Source organism: Balaenoptera acutorostrata, chromosome 10, assembly GCF_949987535.1.
Source record: "Balaenoptera acutorostrata chromosome 10, mBalAcu1.1, whole genome shotgun sequence".
Lineage (NCBI taxonomy): Eukaryota > Metazoa > Chordata > Mammalia > Artiodactyla > Balaenopteridae > Balaenoptera > Balaenoptera acutorostrata.
This window is the reverse complement of record NC_080073.1, coordinates 75196504-75218557: the sequence shown is the minus strand read 5'-3', so window position 1 is coordinate 75218557 and position 22054 is coordinate 75196504. Positions and strand designations below refer to the sequence as shown.

Here is a 22054-nt window from a genome sequence, read left to right as displayed (position 1 = left end):
TCCCTAATAATGGCAGCATCATTTGTGAAAAATTTTAATAACATGGGGTAATGCTTAGAAGTTTAAGGGTTAAGAAGCAGTATATAAAACCATATGTGACAACCATATTTACATAGAGTGTGAAGGAAATTTAGCAAAAGTGGTTTTCAGTTATGTCAACCTCCTTTTCATGTCTGTATCACAGGAAATTCCTATTAATGATGGAGTAGAGCTATTGCAGATGGTCCTGAACTTTGACACCAAGGATCCCCTCATCCTGTCCTGTGTCCTCACTAATGTCTCAGCACTCTTTCCATTTGTCACCTACAGACCAGAGTTCCTGCCCCAGGTCTTCTCTAAGGTAAACTCCCTCTCCTTTGTAAACTTTATTTTGGCATTTCTAAGCTAATTATTTTTTGTAACTGTTTTTGTAAGTATATGAGACAAGCTAATAAACAGTTGTTTATTTATTTATCAAATATTTACTCAGTACTTAATGTGGAGCAGGCACCATGCTAGTAGGAAAGCCTTGTCCTTTACCACCTCTCTGTTCGGGGAGAAAGGCACATAGACAGATGTGGTATCTACGTGGCATTGCAGTTAGTAGACATGTACACTGAGATGGAAAAGAGTACCTGAAGGAGGAGGTATCAATGTGTGCTGTCGGGTTGGGAGGTGATTTGTAAGAGGAAAGGTTTTGGGGGCCAGTTGAGGTGACTAGTGAGAGGTGAAGCACCACCTGAGTGAGAATATTGGACCAGGAGGAGGGAAGGAGTAAGGCAGAGAAGGGGTGAGTTATGTTTTGCAGGACTAGGTTTAAAGTATACATATAATATCTCAGTGGAGACATCTCATGCTAAACTGGCTGTTTGAGGTTAAAGGTCTAGATTCAGAAAATTATGAGAGAAAATTAAGGCATCGCCATCATAGAAATGCCAATAGTAGAGGTGAAGCCCTAGCAAAAAGGAGTTTTATGTAGAGTTGGACTTGTAGCTCAAGCAGAGAACCCTGACAGTCACCATCATTGAGGGAGAAGCCCTCAAAGAACAAAAAAAGGGATGGCCAGAGAGATGGAGAAAATGTTGTGTTACAAAGTCCAGGAGAACTTCAAAAATGTGGACTCATTTGTTGCCACAGAATTTCTTTAAGAATTGGAGAGTGTCCATAGGGTTCCTCTAGACCTTTGTTAGCGTGTTATTCCATCATAGTGGCTAGGGCAGCAGTCACATTGCATTGGGTTAAGGAGTAAGTGGGGAGTTATGAAATGGAATCAGGGAGAGTAGACCACTCAACTTTTAACAAAAAGTGGAGAGATGTGACCATGGCTGAGTTCTTGGATGATAGCCTGGATTGTTCTGGGATTCTGTGACCTTTATCTTTGTAAAGTGTTTGCTGGTAAAATTGTGAATCTCAAGCCTCTTGCAGAGTTATCTGAGAAAATGAACATCTGAAACTTTGTAATGCCAGTTGAAAACCCTTTTGTTACCATATTGTTTGCACTTTGGGGATTTTGTTAGAAACTTTGTAACTATTATTTAAAAATACTTTATGCATTTGGTACTTATGAGTGACCTTTTTTCTTCCCCTTAGCTATTTTCATCTGTCACTTTTGAAACTGTTGAGGAAAGTAAGGTAAGATCATTAATTCAGCCTACCAATTCTAACTTCTTAAGAACAAAAATGTGAATACCCAACACTTAGTGTAGATTTTTCTAATAAGCAAAAGGGGTTAATAAAGGCAGGAGATAGTCATATGATGGGGTGTTTTGCACTAGAGATACTCTAGGACAAATAGTAAACATGTGGATTCATGGTAACTATAAATGTCACTTGATTATACTCCCATAGCTGTGAAAATTGTGAATTTACCTCTGAAGGAGATATTTACATGATTCTCTGAAGCATCTGTTAATTATATTAAAAGTAGCTTTAAGTTTATTGAATATCTCTTCCCAGGCTCCCAGGACCCGGGCGGTGAGGAATGTGAGGAGACATGCTTGTTCCTCCATCATCAAGATGTGTCGTGACTACCCCCAGCTCGTGCTGGTAAGCCCTGGACTCTGTTCAAGTAACCACTGAGACATGCCGAGTTTGGGTACATTCCTCTATAAATCCACCCCTAATTATACCTCACATAAGGTTGGTCTTCCCCAACTCCAGAGCTACTCAGTGAAGTTTAGAAATGCAAATATATTGCCTCAGAATGAATTGTTCTCTTCCACACGGATGACCAAGTTTTCCCTGTCAGTGTACACCTCTTTACCGTACTATGTGTGATGTTCTTAACCACCACTGCCAAGTGATGTGCCTAGTCTTGAGAGAAGCCAGGTGCAAACCCCAACGTTTTTTGGAGGGTTTCTGTAAGAAGTTTCGCACTACTCCAGATAACAAATTAACCAAAAATTTCTTCTCTGAATACACAGCAGTTATTTGTGTGTGTCTGTCTGTCTCTCTCCCCCCCTCCCTCCTTCTCTCTCTCTCTCTATAAAATATATAAATATATATGTATATAAAACAAACTGATCTTTGTCCATGAAGATACTGTAAAAGTTGATATAGATATAAAAGACAGATGGTTTTCACAGTTGTAGAGTCGGAAAGTGCAGTTACCCAAATACTCAAACCTAAATTGCCTTGCCTGTTCAGCCAAAAGAAGAGTGTTATAATTAAATTATTAAGTGACAGTCTTATTGGCCTGACTGTCCTGGAAGTGTCTTCATCCTCTTTTTACCTTCCTTGAGTGACCCACCACTCCTTGAAACTCAGACCTTCACCACCTCTGGGTTTTTTTCTTTGTGAAATGCAGCCCAGTTTTGACATGCTGTATAACCATGTGAAGCAGCTCCTCTCCAGTGAGCTGCTCCTGACACAGATGGAGAAGTGTGCCCTCATGGAAGCCCTGGTTCTCATTAGCAACCAGTTCAAGAACTACGAGCGTCAGAAGGTGTTTCTAGAGGAGCTGATGGCACCCGTGGCCAGCATCTGGCTTTCTGAAGACATGCACAGGTGGGGGAGATCCTTTGCCCTTGACCTTGACTGCACTTGAGTACCCATTCTCTTCTAAGACTATGTCCGGGGTCGGGGTGTAAGGATATCAAGGTATAGTGGCACTATCAGTGATAGCTGAAGGCCTCTAAAACAGGGGTCCCCAACCCCTGGGCCACAGACCGGTACTGGTCCGCTGCCTGTTAGGAACTGGGCTGCACAGCAGGAGGTGAGCGGCAGAGGAGAGCTTCATCACCGCTCCCCATCGCTCGCGTTACCGCCTGAACCATCCCCCATACACCCCCGACCCCGGGTCCGTGGAACAATTGTCTTCCACGAAACCAGTCCCTGTGGTGCCAAAGAGGTTGGCACCACTGCTCTAAAAGCAGTCTTGTAAGTGAAATGCCGAAAACATCACCTTGCTCTGCAGAGGCGTAGGAACAGAGACGAAATGACTAAGATGGATAGTGTGGGTCGGAAGGCCACAGAGTGAGGTCTGCTGTGGTGTCTAGTTGCAGCTTCAGCACATATAAAGAAGTGAGAACAGCCAGTAGGGCCATACAAAGTAGGAGCTGTACAGACACCCCTCTGTGCCCACATAGCCTTCTCAAGCTTGTACCCTTTTTGATTCTTAAAGTGTCACTAATAACATTTAGAAGTGGGAAGAGAAGTTAATAAATCTTCATATGACAGCTGACAATTTGATTAGATTCCTCTCACTGTAACAACTGCTCTTTGGGGGTGAAATAATCACAGCTTATTAGCTCTTGAGGAAGAAACTGTCCTTGCTTAAAGTCGTGCTGTAACTTGTCTTTCCCCCACCAACCTTTAGAGTGCTGTCAGATGTTGATGCTTTTATTGCCTATGTGGGTGCAGATCGGACAAGCTGTGACCCAGGCCTGGAGGATCCCTGTGGCTTAAACCGTGCACGAGTGAGTAAGCCTCTCCTGGGATAGGGAAGGTGCGTAGGCCACAGGTAGGAGTAGGGTGTTGTCATTTGTCCAGGTTCTTGTAGACTTATGTTTTTTTGTATACGAGCAAGAAATCTGGGAATCTCCACTTGCGTTAGTGTCTCCCTTTTCTTCTTTAGTCTTAAATTCTTGAGTTAGTTCTCACAGCAGAGCAGGTGGTCTTTTCTATGAAGTCATTATTTTGGCTTTAAGGATCTGTAAATAGCTTGGAGGACTGAAGGTGTAATGAGGAAGTAGGTCAGAACTTGGTCAGCAGGGTGGGTTCTCCCTGCCTTTGCTCTCTGGCAAGTTAAGTCCTAAATGGTGGCCTAACTTGCAAACCTGAGATTTTCCAGTTCTTTGCTATTCAAATAAGCATTGTTCCTGGCTCCATTATGGCAAATGTCTTATTAATTAACCTGGTAAGTAGTCAATTGGTAGAAAGTACTATGAGTGAGGATTAAGGCAAAATCTATGAAGGCCTAAACTGGAGGATGCAAGGCCAACTCAAAAACAAGATGAAATGTTGGCAGCGTAAATACTGCTTTGAAGTATGTCCAAGCCCCCTTCTAACTGGGGTCCTGCAAGCCTCTGGAAGGATATCCTCATGAAAGGGAAGCTTTTAGAGCCTACCACTGGTCCTGAAGATGGCATTGAAAGGATCCCTTTTGGACTTGACCTTAAAGGAAGGGACAGGGATGGGGGCCGGGGTGGGCATCTTTTCCTTTTGTCTGGCTTCTATGTCACCTTTGCCATAATCTTGCAAATATCTAATAGCACTTTTGTCTTTTCTTCCCCTTTTATGTTTACCTTTCATTTTTATGTTTTTCTGTAGATGAGCTTTTGTGTGTATAGCATTCTGGGTGTTGTGAAACGAACTTGCTGGCCCACTGACCTAGAAGAGGCCAAAGCTGGGGGATTTGTGGTGGGTTATACACCCCCTGGAAATCCAATCTTCCGTAACCCCTGCACAGAACAGATTCTGAAACTTCTTGACAATTTGCTTGCCCTTATAAGGTGAGTCAGAATAATGGTTTTTCTCTGTTGTATTTAAAACTTTTTGCCTTAAAAATCTCAAAAGCTTAATTTGTTTATACTTCTTCAGATCATATGGTGGTAAATAAGAGATTAGGTCTTGTTTCATTCTAGAGGGACTCTCCTTTTTAAAAGTAACATTGACTCTCACTTTTTTTGTTGTTGTTGTTTTAATTTAATTTTATTTATTTTTGGCTGCGTTGGGTCTTCGTTGCTGTGCGCGAGCTTTCTCTAGTTGTGGCGAGTGGGGGCTACTCTTCGTTGCAGTGCGCGGGCTTCTCATTGCGGTGGCTTCTTGTTGCAGAGCATGGGCTCTAGGTGCACGGGCTCAATAGTTGTGGCACACCGGCTTAGTTGCTCCACGATATGTGGGATCTTCCCGGACCAGGGCTCGAACCCGAGCCAGTGTCCCCTGCATTGGCAGGCGGATTCTTAACCACTGTGCCACCAGGGAAGCCCTGGCTCTCACTTTTATAAGTCTTGCATTCCAAGTGAACACATGGGGGCTAGTCTCAAAATGGCTTTTCTCATTTTGAGCCTCCTCTGTGTTCTTTTACTTCTTTATACTTCATTTCTACTTTTTACTTTAAGTTTCATTTGGTCTAAAGTTTTGCCACTAAAGGAATTGTTCATTGGGAGCAGGGCAGTTGCTTTCTGTAGTGGTGCTTCTCTGGGTCAGGTATTCAAACGAGCTAATCTGAATTTATCAGTAGTGACTGTGTTCTCAAATGGACCAAACATCCAGTGGTTGAACATGCCAAAGGGAAGGCATGATACATGCTCCACATCAGAGTCCTAGGTTTTTACTTCTGAAAGCTGAGTCCTCAGACCAGCAGCATCAGCAGTCACCTGAGAGCTAGTTTAAAATGCAGTATTAGGGCTTCACCCCAGACATACTAAATCAGAATCTGCATTTTAACAAGATCCCCAGGTTGTTTGCGTGCACATTAAAGGTTCAGAACCACTGTTATAAATCACATGAGCTAATATAATCAAGCGGAAGTAGGCCAAGTCTAGGCTTGTTGGTTACTCAATATATGTTTCATGATTCAGGGATAGATGCTCTCTACAGTGAAAGAGAGCCTTTGGAGAGAATCAGTTTTTACTGGCCAAAGCAAAATTTGATTGCTTTTTACATCTCCTAGTGTTTCTGAGTTCAGGTTAGAGCTCTGTTCCACTGCTTTTTGGCCTCTTATCCAGGGTGTTAGAGCAGAGTCTCAACTGAGTAAACCAAATTTACTCAGCATGAGTAAACCAGATTACTCATGTCTCAGGGATGCTCTGCTGACAACAGACACCCTGGACCATATGCTTAAGAATCCAAGGTTTTAAGTTAATGTTGACCAAATTGGAGGGCTGGAGTGTCTGAACAAGTTGTCATTGTGGACGTGTATATGGAAATAGACAATACTTTGCTCTGATTTCAAAAGGAGGAAAAAGATTTCAAAAAGAAGTATGGGTTACATGTTGAGAGGGTAGTAAAATATTTAGTCGAGGAAAAGTTTGTCTCCATATTGATGTTTTTAAGACCAAAAGGATCTTCTGTAGTTTAGAGAAATGTGAAAGTGATGAAGTCAGATAGCAACAGACTCATTGACTTTTTAAGCCTGTGGCCAGAGTCCCTGTGCTGGGAACCTAGACCTGGAAACACGGTTCATCCCTGGTTAGGTGAGGAGACGAGATTGTCATCTTGATATTTTTCTAAGAGTACAACACTTTTGGAAAATCCCAAAGTCAATCAAAAGGTATTTTGAAAAATGTTGACTGTAGTTATGGAGTAGTTAGATTCCCTGAGTAGCGTGCAGCTGGAGCTGTTAGAGTTTTGTCTTGTTTTCGTAGTAAGTTTTATCTTGAAGTATAATGTTAAGGGTACAAATATACATAAGAAAAGGACACAAATTGTGAGTGCGGGTAGATGAATGTTGACAAAGTGGACACCTCCATGTAATCAGCACCCAGATCAAGAAACAACCTTACCCAGCACCTCTTTTCAGTCCTACGTGCCCCTCAAGGGTAACCACTATTCTGACTTTTAACATTTTGCCTGGTTTTTTGAGCTTTAATAAATGGAGTCAGAAGCATGCACTCTTTTGTGCCTTGGCTTCTCTTGTGTAATATTATGTTTGTGAGCTCATCTGTGTTATTGCTTGTAGTTGTGGCTTGTTCATTCTCATTGGTGGGATGGTATTCCATTGTGTGAATATGCTGTAACTCATTTATCCATTTAGTGTTGATGGACTTTTGGTAGTTTCCAGCATTTTTTTATCACTACGAGTGCTGCTGTTAACATTATTATAAATGTCTTTTGGTGTATACATAATTTCTGTTGGGTAGGAGCAGAATCCTACATGTAGGAGTAGAATTCCTGTTTATAAGGTATGCATATTTTCAGTTTTCATAGATAGAATCAAATAGTTTTCTAAAGTGGTGTACTAGTTTACATTCCTACCAGTTTGTGTATTAACTCCTTGTTATAAAACTCCTGTTTTAACCCCTTGTCACACAAATAGTCTGATAATCGAAGGTGTTAAAGCTGCACTGTCTAGTATGGTAGCCACTAGCCACATGTGGCTGGCTACTGAGCACTTGAAATGTGGCTAGTCTGAATTGAGATAAACTGTAGGTGTAAAATACACACTATAGTTTGAAAACTTAGTACAAAAAATGTAAAAATATCTCAATTTTTATATTGCTAACATATTGAAATGATTTTTTGATGTGTTGGGTTAAATAAAAATATAATTAATTTAACCTGCTTCTTTTCACTTTTTAAGTTTGGCTGGTTAGAAAATTTTAAATGGCTTATGTGGCTTACTTTTTATTTCTATTGCACGGTGTGTTCTTAGTGGGTTGGGTGGAAGATAGATGTGGGGAGCAGAACTCTCTGGTTCTCCGAAGGTTCATTATCATCATTCATTATCTGTTTAGAATAACAACTTTTCTGTTAACTTAAAGTTTGTTACATTGTTTCCAGATATCTTCTATATGTTTTATTGAAATCTTTGTATGTGGGAAGTCTTGTTTAGCATAGCGATTATACTTTTTTTTTTTTGGTTTGATATATGTATATATTGTGAAATGATTACCATAGTAGGTTTAGTTAACACCCATCAGCTCACATAGTTACACATTTTTTTTCTTGTGATGAGAACTTTTAAGATCTCTCTTAGCAACTTTCAAATGCACAATACAGTATTAACTATAGTCAGTGTGCTGTATATATTACATCTCCAGAACTTACTTACCTTTTTAACTGAAGTCTGTACCTTTGACCACCTTCGCCCATTTCCCCCACCCCCATCTCCCTCCTCGGGCAACCATCAAACTGTTCTGTTTCTATGAGTTTGGTTTTTTTGATTCATCGTACAAGTAAGATCATACTGTATTTGTCTTTCAGTGTCTGATGTGTTTCACTTAGCATAATGCCCTCAAGGTCCATCACGTTGTCACAAATAGCAAGATTTTCTCCTCTGTTGTGGCTGAATAATATACACCTGTGTGTATGGCAATTACACTCTTAGTTGGTGATACTAAGAATATTTCAGATAGGTACAGACTGCAGAACTTAAAACTTTTATTACTTGATTGTCTTTTTCTTTGCCAAGCAATAACTAGCTCCTCTTAATGTGGAAGCATGGTGCTCTAACTTGCAAGTGTGTCAGGAAATATTTCAGGAACCTGAATGTCACTAGGGCTTGTAGGACTCCCTGGAGCCATAGATACGAGAGCAGTATGTACTGAGTCCTCCTTCCATTACTTGTGAGTTACAGGTGCAGGCACCATGGTACCATCTCCTTGGCGAAGGGGAGGAGGAGGAGAGGAGACTATACGGAATACAAGATTTTGTTGTAGCATCAGGGACATTTGACATATGCATTATATTTTTTAAATTATATCTTGGGATCACAGTCACACTTAATTAAAGAATAAAAATAAAAAACATCTCATCTGTTCCCCATCAAATTTAAGACTATGAATTTCTTTTCAAGAAGAACTGATTTGGGGCTTCCCTGGTGATGCAGTGGATAAGAATCTGCCTGCCAATGCAGGGGACACAGGTTCGATCCCTGGTCCAGGAAGATCCCACATGCCGCGGAGCAACTAAGCCTGTGCACCACAACTACTGAGCCTGAGCTCTAGAGCCTGCGAGCCACAACTACTGAAGCCCGCGTCCCTAGAGCCCATGCTGCACAACAAGAGAAACCACCGCAATGAGAAGCCCGCTCACCGCAATGAAGAGTAGCCCCCGCTCGCAGCAACTAGACAAATCCCGCATGCAGCAAATGAAGACCCAACACAGCCAATAAATAAATAAATAAATAAATAAATAAATAAATAAATAGGAAAAAAGCTCTATTTAAAAAAAAAAAGGACTGATTTTATGAGATCATTTCATAGTATTAGACATCTTCCCAAACAACCAAGAAAAACTTAATTCAGAAACCAAAAAGTTGGCAAATTGCAGTTTTTAAAAGTAAGTGGCACCACTTACCAACCCTTGAGCTCCACACAGCAGGAGGTAAAGGCTAAGGTAGAGTTATGGATAGCCTCACAAAATACAAGCAAATTGAATCCAACAGCATGTTATAAGGAATATACACTATGACCAAGTGGGATTTATCCCAAGGATATAAGAGTGGTTCAACATACAAAAATAAATCAGCATAGTACACCATATTAATAGAACAAAGGAAAAAACCCACTTGATCATCTTAATTGATACAGAAAAAGCATTTGACAGAATCCAACACCCTCTCATGATAAAAACACTCAGCAAACTAGGACTAAAAGGGAGTTCAAAAACTACTCCTGCTAATAAATAAATTCAACAAAGTTATAGGATGCAAGATCAACATACAAAAATCAGTTGTGTTTTTATACACCAGCAATGAATGATGCCAAAAGGAAATTAAGAAAATAATTCCATGTACAATAGCATTCAAAAGAATAAAGTACTCAGGAATAAATTTAACCAAGGATATGAAAGACTTATACATTGAAAACTAAAAAACATTCTGGAATTAAAGATGACCTCAATGAAAAGGCATCCTGTATTCATGAATTGAAAGACTTAAGTTCGTTAAGATGGAAATATTTCTCAAAGCAATCTATAGATTGAATGCAGTCCCTATTAAAATTCCAACAGTGGGAATTCCCTAGTGGTCCAGTGGTTAGGACTCCAAGCACTTCCACTGCAGGGGGCGCAGGTTTGATCCATGGTCAGGGAACTAAGATCCCTCATGCTGCGCAGCATGGCAAATACATACATACACACATACGTACATACATTAAAAAAAAAAAATTTCCAACAGTTTTTTTTTTGCACAAAGCTGATCCTCAGATTCATATGGAATTGCAAGGGGCCCCTAAAAGCCAAAACAGTCTTGAAAAAGAACAAAGTTGGGAACTCAAACTTCTCATTTTCAATACTTACTGCAAAGCTACAGAAATCAAAATAGTTTGGTACTGAGAAGGACAGACATATAGAAAAAGATAATCTAATCAAAATAGGCAAAAGGCTTGAATAGACATATCTCTAAAGAAGATATACAAATGGCCAACAAGGCCATGAAAAGATGCTCAACATCTTTAGTCATTAGAGAAATGCAAATCAAAACCATAATGAGATACCACTTCATACCCAATAGGATGGTTACAATAAAAAATAATGTTGAGGAGATAGCTTCAAGATGGCGGAGGAGTAAGACGAATACGTCGATATGAGGAACAGCTCCTACAGAAAACCTACTGAATGCTGGCAGAAGACCTCAGACTTCCCAAAAGGCAAGAAACTCCCCACATACCTGGCCATGTGGCTGACAGGGTCTTGGTGCTCTGGCCGGGTGTCAGGCCTGAGTCTCTGAGGTGGGAGAGCCGAGTTCAGGACATTGGTCCACCAGAGACCTCCCGGCCCCACGTAATATCAAACGGTGAAAGCTCTCTCAGAGATCTCCACCTCAACGCGAAGACCCAGCTCCACTCAATGACCAGCAAGCTACAGTGCTGGACACCCTATGCCAAACAACTAGCAAGACAGGAACACCACCCCACCCATTAGCAGAGAGGCTACCTAAAATCATAATAAGTTCACAGCACCCCAAAACACACCACCAAACATGGTCCTGCCCACCAGAAAGAGAAGATCCAGCCTCATCCACCAGAACATAGGCACCAGTCCCCTCCACCAGGAAGCCTACACAACCCACTGAACCAACCTTACCCACTGGGGGCAGATATCAAAAACAATGGGAACTACGAACCTGCAGCCTGGAAAAAGGAGACTGACCCCAAACACAGTAAGTTAAGCAAAATGAGAAGACAGAGAAATACACAGCAGATGAAGGAGCAAGGTAAAAACGCACCAGGCCAAACAAGTGAAGAGGAAATAGGCAGTCTACCTGAAAAAGAATTCAGAGTAATGATACTAAAGATGATCCAAAATCTTGGAAATAGAATGGAGAAAATACAAGAAACGTTTAACAAGGACCTAGAAGAACTAAAGAGCAAACAAACAATGATGAACAACACAGTAAATGAAATATAAAATTCTCTAGAAGGAATCAATAGCAGAATAACTGAGGCAGAAGAACGGATAAGTGACCTGGAAGATAAAATAGTGGAAATAACTACCGCAGGGCAGAATAAAGAAAAAAGAATGTTAAGAATTAAGGGCAGCAATTAGAGAAAGAAGAACAAAAAAAACCCAAAGTTAGCAGAAGGAAAGATCATAAAGATCAGATCAGAAATAAGTGAAAAAGAAATGAAGGAAACAGTAGTTAAGATCAATAAAACTAAAAGCTGATTCCTTGAGAAGATAAACAAAATTGATAAACCACTAGCCAGACTCATCAAGAAAAAAAGGGAGAAGACTCAAATCAATAGAATTAGAAATGAAAAAGGAGAAGTAACAACTGACACTGCAGAAATACAAAGGATCTTGAGAGATTACTGCAAGCAACTATATGCCAATAAAATGGACAACCTGGAAGAAATGGACAAATTTTTAGAAAAGCACAACCTCCCGAGACTGAACCAGGAAGAAATAGAAAATATAAACAGACCAATCACAAGCACTGAAATAGAAACTGTGATTAAAAATCTTCCAACAAACAAAAGCCCAGGACCAGATGGATTCATAGGTGAATTCTATCAAACATTTAGAGAAGAGCTAACACCTATCCTTCTCAAACTCTTCCAAAATATAGCAGAGGGAGGAACACTCCCAAACTCTTTCTACGAGGCCACCATCACCCTGATACCAAAACCAGACAAAGATGTCACAAAAAAAGAAAACTACAGGCCAGTATCACTGATTAACATAGATGCACAAATCCTCAACAAAATACTAGTAAACAGAAGCCAACAGCACATTAAAAGGATCATAACACCATGATCAAGTGGGGTTTATCCCAGGAATACAAGGATTCTTCAATATACACAAATCAATCAATGTGATAAACCGTATTAACAAATTGAAGAAAGACCATATGATCATCTCAATAGATGCAGAAAAAGCTTTTGACAAAATTCAACACCCATTTATGATAAAAACTCTCCAGAAAGTAGGCATAGAGGGAACTTACCTCAACATAATAAAGGCCATATATGACAAATGCACAGCCAACATTATTCTTTTTTTTTAATTTATTTTATTTATTTATTTATGGCTGTGTTGGGTCTTCGTTTCTGTGCGAGGGCTTTCTCTAGTTGTGGCAAGCGGGGGCCACTCTTCATCGCGGCGTGCGGGCCTCTCACTATCGCAGCCTCTCTTGTTGTGGAGCACAGGTTCCAGACACGCAGGCTCAGTACTTGTGGCTCACGGGCCCAGTTGCTCCGCGGCATGTGGGATCTTCCCAGACCAGGGCGCGAACCCGTGTCCCCTGCATTGGCAGGCATATTCTCAACCACTGCGCCACCAGGGAAGCCCCAACATTATTCTTAATGGTGAAAAACTGAAACCATTTCCACTAAGATTAGGAACAAGACAAGGTTGCCCACTCTCACCACTATTCAACATAGTTTTGGAAGTTTTAGCCCCAGCAACCAGAGAAGAAAAAGAAATAAAAGGAATCCAAATCGGAAAAGAAGAAGTAAAACTGTCAGTGTTTGCAGTTGACATGATACTATACATAGAGAATCCCAAAGATGCTACCAGAAAACGACTAGAGCTAATCAATGGATTGGGTGAAGTAGCAGGGTATAAAATTAATGCACAGAAATCTCTTGCATTCCTATACACTAATGATGAAAAATCTGAAGGAGAAATTAAGGAAACACTCCCATTTACCACTGCAACAAAAAGAATAAAATACCTAGGAATAAACCTACCTAAGGAGACAAAACACCTGTATGCAGAAAACTATGACACTGATGAAAGAAATTAAAGATGATACAAACAAATGGAGAGATATACCGTGTTCTTGGATTGGAAGAATCAACACTGTGAAAATGACTATACTACCCAAAGCAATCTACAGATTCAATGCAATCCCTATCAAACTACCAATGGTATTTTTCACAGAACTAGAATAAAAAATTTCACAATTTGTATGGAAACACAAAAGACCCCAGATAGCCAAAGCAATCTTGAGAAAGAAAAATGGAGCTGGAGGAATCAGGCTCCCTGCCTTCAAACTATACTACAAAGCTACAGTAATCAAGACAGTATGGTACTGGTACAAAAACAGACATATAGATCAATGGAACAGGATAGAAAGCCCAGAGATAAACCCACACACCTGTGGTCACCTTATCTTTGATAAAGGAGGCAAGAATATACAATGGAGAAAAGACAGCCTCTTCAATAAGTGGTGCTGGGAAAACTGGACAGCTACATGTAAAAGAATGAAATTAGAACACTCCCTAACACCATACACAAAAATAAACTCAAAATGGATTAAAGACCTAAATGTAAGGCCAGACACTATAAAACTCTTAGAGGAAAATATAGGCAGAACACTCTATGACATACATCACAGCAAGATCCTTTTTGACCCACCTCCTCGAGAAATGGAAATAAAAACAAAAATAAACAAATGGGACCTAATGAAACCTAAAAGCTTTTGCACAGCAAAGGAAACCATAAACAAGACGAAAAGACAACCCTCAGAATGGGAGAAAGTATTTGCAAACGAAACAACTGACAAAGGAATAATCTCCAAAATATACAGGCAGGTCATGCAGCTCAATATCAAAAAAACAAAGAATCCAAAAATGGGCAGAAGACCTAAATAAGACATTTCTCCCGGGGCTTCCCTGGTGGCACAGTGGTTGAGAGTCTGCCTGCCGGTGCAGGGGACATGGGTTCGAGCCCTGGTCTGGGAGGATCCCACATGCCGCGGAGCGGCTAGGCCCGTGAGCCACAATTACTGAGCCTGCGCGTCTGGAGCCTGTGCTCCACAACAGGAGAGGCCGCGATGAAGAGTGGCCCCCACTTGCCGCAACTGGAGAAAGCCCTCGCACAGAAACGAAGACCCAACACAGCCATAAATAAATAAATGAATGAATAAATAAATAAATAAATAAATAAAACCAAAGTTTAAAAAAAAAAAAAGACATTTCTCCCAAGAAGATATACAGATTGCCAGCAAACACATGAAAGGATGCTCAACATCACTAATTATTAGAGAAATGCAAATCAAAACTACAATGAGGTATCACCTCACACCGGTCAGAATGGCCATCATCAAAAAATCTACAAACAATAAATGCTGGAGAGGGTGTAGAGAAAAGGGAACCCTCTTGCACTGCTGGTGGGAATGTAAATTGATACAGCCACTATGGAGAACAGTAATGAAGTTCCTTAAAAAACTAAAAATAGAAATACCATATGACCCAGCAATCCCACTACTGGGCATATACCCTGAGAAAACCATAATGCAAAAAGAGTCATGTACCACAGTGTTCATTGCAGCTCTATTTACAATAGCCAGGACATGGAAGCAACCTAAGTGTCCATTGACAGATGAATGGATAAGATGTGGCACAAATATACAATGGAATATTACTCAGCCATAAAATGAAATGAAATTGAGTTATTTGTAGTGAGGTGGATGGACCTAGAGTCTGTCATACAGAGTGAAGTAAGTCAGAAAGAGAAAAACAAATACCATATGCTAACATATATATGGAATCTAAAAAAAAAAAAAGTGGTTCTGATGAACCTAGGGGCAGGACAGGAATAAAGACGCAGACGTAGAGAATGGATTTGAGGACATGAGGAAGGGGAAGGGTAAGCTGGGATGAAGTGAGAGAGTGGTATGGACAGGTATACACTACCAAATGTAAAATAGATAGCTAGTGGGAAGCAGCCACATAGCACAGGGAGATCAGCTCGGTGCTTTGTGTCCACCTAGAGGGGTGGGATAGGGAGGGTGGGAGGGAGACGCAAGAGGGAGGAGTTATGGAGATGTATGTATATGTATAGCTGATTGACTTTGTTATACAGCAGAAACTAACACAATATTGTAAAGCAGTTATACTCCAATAAAGATGTTAAAAAAAAGATACATTAAAAAAATAATAATTTTGAAAAAAGAAAGTAATAGGTGTTAGCAAGGATGTGGAGAAATTGGAACTCTTGTACACTGTTGGTAGGAATGTAAAATGGTACAGCCACTCTGGAAAACAATTTGGCAGTTCCTCAAAAAATTAAAAATAGTGGGAATAGTGGGTCCAGTGGTTAGGACTCCGTGCTTCTACTGCAGGGGTCCCAGATTCTATCCCTGGTTGAGGAGCTAAGATCCTGCAAGCCATGCAGCATGGCCAAAAGCATAAAAATAAATTAAAAAATTAAAAATAGAATTACCATGTTAAGCAGCAAGTCCAGCTTGAGGTATATACTCAAAAGAATTGAAAGCGGGTCTTAAAGAGGTATTTATACACCTATGTTCATAGCAGCATTACTCACAATAGCTAAAACATGGAAGCAACCAGTGTCCATCAGTGGATGAATCGATAAGCAAAATGTGGTCTATACAAACAGTGGAATATCATTCAGCCTTAAAAAGGAAGGAATTTCTGCAACATGCTACAACATGGGTGAACCCTGACTATGCTAAGTGGAATAAGCCAGTCATAAAAAGGCAGTTTAAACATGGGTGCTAATGGATGCACATGGTTAGACTTAAAAAACATTATTGAGGGTTTTTAAAAAATAAGCATGGGGCTGCCCTGGTGGCTCAGTGGTTAAGAATCTGCCTGCCAATGCAAGGGACACGGGTTCGAGCCCTGGTCTGGGAAGATCCCACGTGCCGCGGAGCAGCTAAGCCTGTGAGCCACAACTACTGAGCCTGCGCATCTGGAGCCTGTGCTCCGCAACGGGAGAGGCCGCGACAGTGAGAGGCCCGCGCACCGCGATGAAGAGTGGCCCCCACTCGCTGCAACTGGAGAAAGCCCTCGCACAGAAACGAAGATCCAACAGAGCCAAAAATAAATAAATTAATTAATTAATTAAAAAAAAACAAACATGGTCTAAAATGATCTATTCAGGGGCTTCCCTGGTGGCTCAGTGGTTGAGAATCTGCCTGCTAATGCAGGGCACACGGGTTCGAGCCCTGGTCTGGGAAGATCCCACATGCCACGGAGCAGCTGGGCCCGTGAGCCACAACTACTGAGCCTGCGCGTCTGGAGCCTGTGCCCCGCAACGGGAGGGGCCGCGATAGTGAAAGGCCCGCGCACCGCGATGAAGAGTGGTCCCCGCTTGCCGCAACTAGAGAAAGCCCTCGCACGAACCGAAGACCCAACGCAGCCAAAAATAAATAAATAAATAAATAAATAAATAAATAAATAAATAAATAAATAAAATGATCTATTCAGTGTTCATCTTAAATATTTGATCTTGCTGGTCCATGTTCTGTAATTTTCTATACATTTGAAATGTTTTACGGTTAACTTTTAAAAGAGAAATAGGTAGTTATGCCCTCTGGCTATAGATTGTTCCATGGTGCCATTGCAGTAGAAGGCAGGTAGATCGGGTCTATAGTCTAACAAAGGTAAGTCATTTTGGTGGGGAAGAGATGCTCATGCTGGGAATTGCAAATGTGCCTCTAGGAGACTAAACAGCTGCCAGAGCATTGTTGGGTCCATGCTCTTGATTCAGAGACAAAACATCCTAAAAATGGGGGCATATTACTACCTGCTCTGTGTTCCTGCCTGTGAACCATGATGCCTCTGACATTTCATCCTCTATCACGGGCAGTCAGAAAACTGGGAGTGCCTTGGCATCGTCTAAGGTTGGAAAGAATTTTGCTTTCCAGCTTTAGACTGTGATGTTGTCCGGCTCTCTCAGAATTCGGTTCTTGTGGTTGATTGCTATTAGGTGTTGTATACTGTACAAATAAACTTAATAGCATCAAGTCTATCCCCTTCTCCAGGGAAACATTTAAATTCCCCTGCCAAGAGTAGTGTTGACAGAGAGGTATCTATGTGGAAATGTAGTATCACTGAATTACTAGATGGAAAACCACTCTTTCCTACTCCAGCAGACAAAGAAAAGTTCACATAGCATTCCTGTTTTTTTCAGAACTCACAATACTTTATATGCACCAGAAATGCTAGCCAAAATGGCAGAACCTTTTACGAGGGCTCTAGATATGCTTGAAGTGGAAAAATCTGCTATTTTAGGTAAGAAATGTAACCTTTTTTTTTTCTTGAAGTTTTCTATACCTTTATATGCCTTTATATTTCTATACCTTATCTCTAATGCAGCTTCAGTGTGCCTTGTGTCACCTTCTCCTCACCTGGCAGTACCTTGACCACCTGTTTGTTCAGAAATGCATGTATGGGGTTCCTACAGGCTCTCTAGGAACAAGTGTGTTTACTTCATTATCTTATCATGCAGAGAAGGTCTTCAGAAGCACACACACCCCATGTTAACCCCTCCTTCACTTTAGCTGCCAGCTGGTAGTATGTGTTAGAGCCTTTAGATTATAAATAAACCATGCTTTTTGACCTGAAGGATATTAGCATACTTTCCTGCCTTTTGTATATGGGGGGGAAGTATTCAAACAATTAAGCTTAAATAGCTTTAATCAGTAAAATATAATGTATGTTATCACTTTTTTTTTTTTTTAATCTGTAAAGTGCCCCACATAGTGCCTGGCACCTAATACTAATAATGACAAATACTTTTATAACCAATATTACGTGCCAAGTGCTATATTCTAATCATTATATGTGTTAGTTCATTTAATCAACCTAGGAACACACTACTCTTTTTTTTTTTTTTTTAACTTTTGGGTTTGTTTGTTTATTTATTTATTTATTTATTTATTTATTTATTTATTTATTTATGGCTGTGTTGGGTCTTCGTTTCTGTGCGAGGGCTTTCTCTAGTTGTGGTCATCACGGTGCGCGGGCCTCTCACTGTCGTGGCCTCTCCTGTTGCGGAGCACAGGCTCCAGACGCGCAGGCTCAGTAGTTGTGGCTCACGGGCCTAGTTGCTCCGCGGCATGTTGGATCTTCCCAGACCAGAGCTTGACCCCGTGTCCCCTGCATTGGCAGGCAGATTCTTAACCACTGCGCCACCAGGGAAGCCCTGTTATCACTTTTTTAAGGAATAGTTTCTGAGCCAAGTTTCCCAGTTTTTACCTTGATCAGAATGTTGCTTTAACTCATTTCTCCCATTAGCAAATAACTTCATGATCATAATTGTGATACGTGCTGTGAAGGCAAGTGACTGTGGGAGTCTTTATTGGGAGACCTGACCCAGTCTTGGAGTGGAGTCACAAGACTGCCTCCCAGTGCAGACTTGAAGGATGAACAGGGGCCAACCAGGCTGGGGGCAAAAGGAGATGCTGAGCATCCTAGGCAGACAGAATGGCAGGTGCAAGATCCCGAGGCATACAGCAAAGAGCTTGATATGTCCAGGGAATAGGAAGGTGACTTGTGTGGCTGGAACACAGAGAGCAAGGCAGTTGGTTAGAAGTTAGAGCTAGAGGACTTCCCTGGTGGTGCAGCAGTTAAGAATCCGCCTGCCAATGCAAGGGACACAGGTTCGAGCCCTGGTCCGGGAAGATCCCATATGCCGCCGAGCAACGAAGCCCGTGCACCACAACTACTGAGCCTGCACAGCACAACTACTGAGGCTGCGTGCCACAACAACTGAAGCCCGCACACCTAGAGCCTGTGCCCTGCAACAAGAGAAGCCACCGCAACGAGAAGCCCCCGCACCACAAAGAGCAGCCCCCGCTCGCTGCAACTAGAGAAAGCCTGCGCGCAGCAACGAAGACCCAACGCAGCCAAAAATAAAAAATAAATAAGTAAATAAATTTATTAAAAAAAAAAAAAGAAGTTAGAGCTAGAGACACCAGAGATGTCTAAACCTTGTGCCTATCTCTGGAGCTTCAGGTTGGCTTACCATCACAGCCCCGACAGTGTGTTTTTGCCCCGGCTATCACCTCTGCATGGGCCTGGCCATGATTAAGCAATCTAGTGAGCATGCCTCAGCTATGACTTAATGAAAAGGAGACTGTTAGCTTGTCTTTCCAGGGCCCATGGCTATCTCTCTTGGCCTAAATGGTCCTGGGCCATTTCCTTTGGCACCACTACACTTAAGCTCCCTTTTGGAGACACCAGTAAAAATGAAACGTCCAAAAAATGTCTTGTTATTAATATAAAAATTAGGTGTTGCTTCACCACCCGTTCCCCTCCTGCCCCCCCTTCAGTTATTCATATTAAGCCAGGAACTGCTGCTGTAGAAATGTATGACCAACCAAAACATACTGGAATGGACAAACAGTTTCCTCTGGCAGCTTCCAACCAGGAGCAAGATTGGAAACAAAATTGCCTCTGATTAGAAGTATAGATCTTTTAAGGCAATTGTTATACTGAGATAAGTGGGTTTCATTTTTATCTGCTATACACCTTGGGCTTCTGCATAAAATTTTGCTTGAAAAAGAGGTTCTGTGACTTAAAAAGGAAGGGGGGGACATTCCCAGTACTTTATGGAGAGATCGTTTGGGGCTATCATTGTGTGTTTTGGTACAAGTTCCATCTGGAGAAACCCAGGCAAAAGTTAGAGTACTCAAACCTGGACACTTAAATAGCTTTCGCCTTTCCCTGCAAATACAGTGTAGCAGTCACTTTAGGGAAGCTGTTAGCACTTCCAGCTGGTAGAAGACTTGGTCAGCTGCTTTGCATTTATAGCACCCGGCCCCCACCCCCACCCCCCAAACCACCTCTGCCTATGGGAGGGTGTTGGCAGGTTGAGACCCTCAGCAGAGGAGCAGCAGGTTCCTGATCCATCTTTGTCTGTAGGATTACCTCAGCCTCTCTTGGAACTGAATGACTCTCCTGTCTACAAAACGGTCTTAGAAAGAATGCAGCGTTTCTTCTGCACCCTCTATGAAAACTGGTAAGGAACCAATGCTGCCTTTTCATATTCTCCTTCTAGACATGCATTGTATAGGATGGCCTTGGGTTGGACATCTGATCTAGAATTCTAGTGTACAGGTAATGTGAGGAAAGAATTTGACAGGAAACTAATGATTCTAGTGTCAAATCAAAATGAACAGGCTGGTTTCCTGCAATTTTTATTTTAATTGTCACATGTGCCTTTAAGTCCTAGCCATGACTTGATATTTTAATGCCCAACTTGTCTGTTTCCAGTGCATAAAGTGATGAGACCAAAGTAGAAGTTACAGTGATGGGGATGCATTTTCTCAGACCCCTCACTACTCATAGCCCACTATTCATGGGCACTGGGAGATAGCTGGCCATATTTTGTCTTGGGGTCCTGGTTGTGGCATGGGGGGTGTAACTGGCCCTTCTGTACACCAGCATCCCCAGGGCACTGATCTCGCTAACACAGTGCTCTAGTCAGCCAACTAACAAAAGATTCTCCATTGTAAATCCATATTACTTACAAAGTAATGAAAGGCTACTGTTGATCTTGGGTACCGACATCTGTCTTTTAAAAGATGCTGAATCTGGTTTCAAGAAGTTTCCTTAAATGTTGGGGTGGGGGGGTGGCTGTTATTTTCCCTTCTGATAGAAGATTAAGTCCACATCTTCGAAGTATACTGATTAAAGTTCTCTTAAAAAGAAAATACAATGAATTGCTTTTCTAACTGAGAAGTCTTCTTGTAGACTAGAAATTCCCAAGGCAGTCAGGGCTGGCGATAACAGATAATGGATTTGATGTTGTTCATGATTTTCCTTTACAGTTTCCATATCCTAGGGAAGGCAGGCCCTTCCATGCAGCAGGACTTCTACACCGTGGAGCACCTGGCCACCCAGCTCCTCAGCTCTGCCTTCGTCAACTTGAACAATATTCCTGACTACCGACTCAGACCCATGCTTCATATCCTTTCAAAAGTCCCTAGATAACCCAAAGGGCCAGAAGACTGAAGACAGGAACAGTTCAGAAGCACCAGAGGAGGCAGAGCTGAGCTATATGAAATAGATGGAAACATTTCTGACAGTATATAGTAACCACATTAGAAAGACAAGAAGATTGAAGTAAATAAAAGGAAAAACCTGAAAGCAGTCCAGGGAGTGTTGAAAGCTCTTTCTCCTTACGGGAAATTCTTACCATCCCATTTCTTGGAAAGATGAAAAATGAAGCTTTTATCCCTTTTCTGTACTTTGTCAGGTGCTTCTCTTTGAAGAAGCACACTCATACTGCATTCTCATTCAGACTCTGTTTTTGTTTGTTTGGGGGAGTATCGTTCTTCCCTGAAAGTTATATTGTAAGGAGAGTTTATTACAATTCCAGCCTGGCAGGGGAGTGGTGCTTTAGAACGACGGGCATGCGCTCGTGTGCTAAAGCTTCTTAACCTACCGCGGCATGGGTCTTTGTGAAGCCTCTGGTGCTCTTCTGTCCCCCGGAGCACTACGAAGCCCTGGTGTCTCCCATCCTTGGACCTCTTTTCACGTACCTTCACATGGTAAGAGATTGGCCAGGAAAGGGTGGCGAAGAGGCCTCTTAGAGTGGGTGGCCTCTCATGAGTCTCACAAGTCAAGAGCTCCTGAAAGCGTTGTCTCCTAGCCCTGCCAGGATGGCTGCACAGCCGCTCCACCCTTGCTGCCCTGGATGGAGCAGCTCCCCCGAAGAACTAAACTGGTTCCATTGCCTGCAAAGCACCTGCAGACTCAGATTCTAC

General features: G+C 41.7%; 1 protein-coding gene across 3 annotated transcripts in view; it reads left to right on the top strand.

The window, feature by feature from the left end:
• The window catches only part of XPO5 (exportin 5), a 47860-nt gene that overhangs the window by 19718 nt on the left and 6088 nt on the right, over positions 1-22054 (top strand). For all 3 annotated transcript variants that reach the window (XM_057554608.1, XM_057554607.1, XM_007193788.3), the window contains 10 exons: positions 185-340; positions 1570-1611; positions 1936-2025; positions 2786-2985; positions 3797-3896; positions 4750-4931; positions 17473-17573; positions 20208-20304; positions 21116-21252; positions 21741-21838. In XM_057554608.1, coding sequence (XP_057410591.1) covers positions 185-340; positions 1570-1611; positions 1936-2025; positions 2786-2985; positions 3797-3896; positions 4750-4931; positions 17473-17573; positions 20208-20304; positions 21116-21252; positions 21741-21838 — 1203 coding nt within the window. The remainder of the gene's footprint in view (positions 1-184; positions 341-1569; positions 1612-1935; positions 2026-2785; positions 2986-3796; positions 3897-4749; positions 4932-17472; positions 17574-20207; positions 20305-21115; positions 21253-21740; positions 21839-22054) is intronic.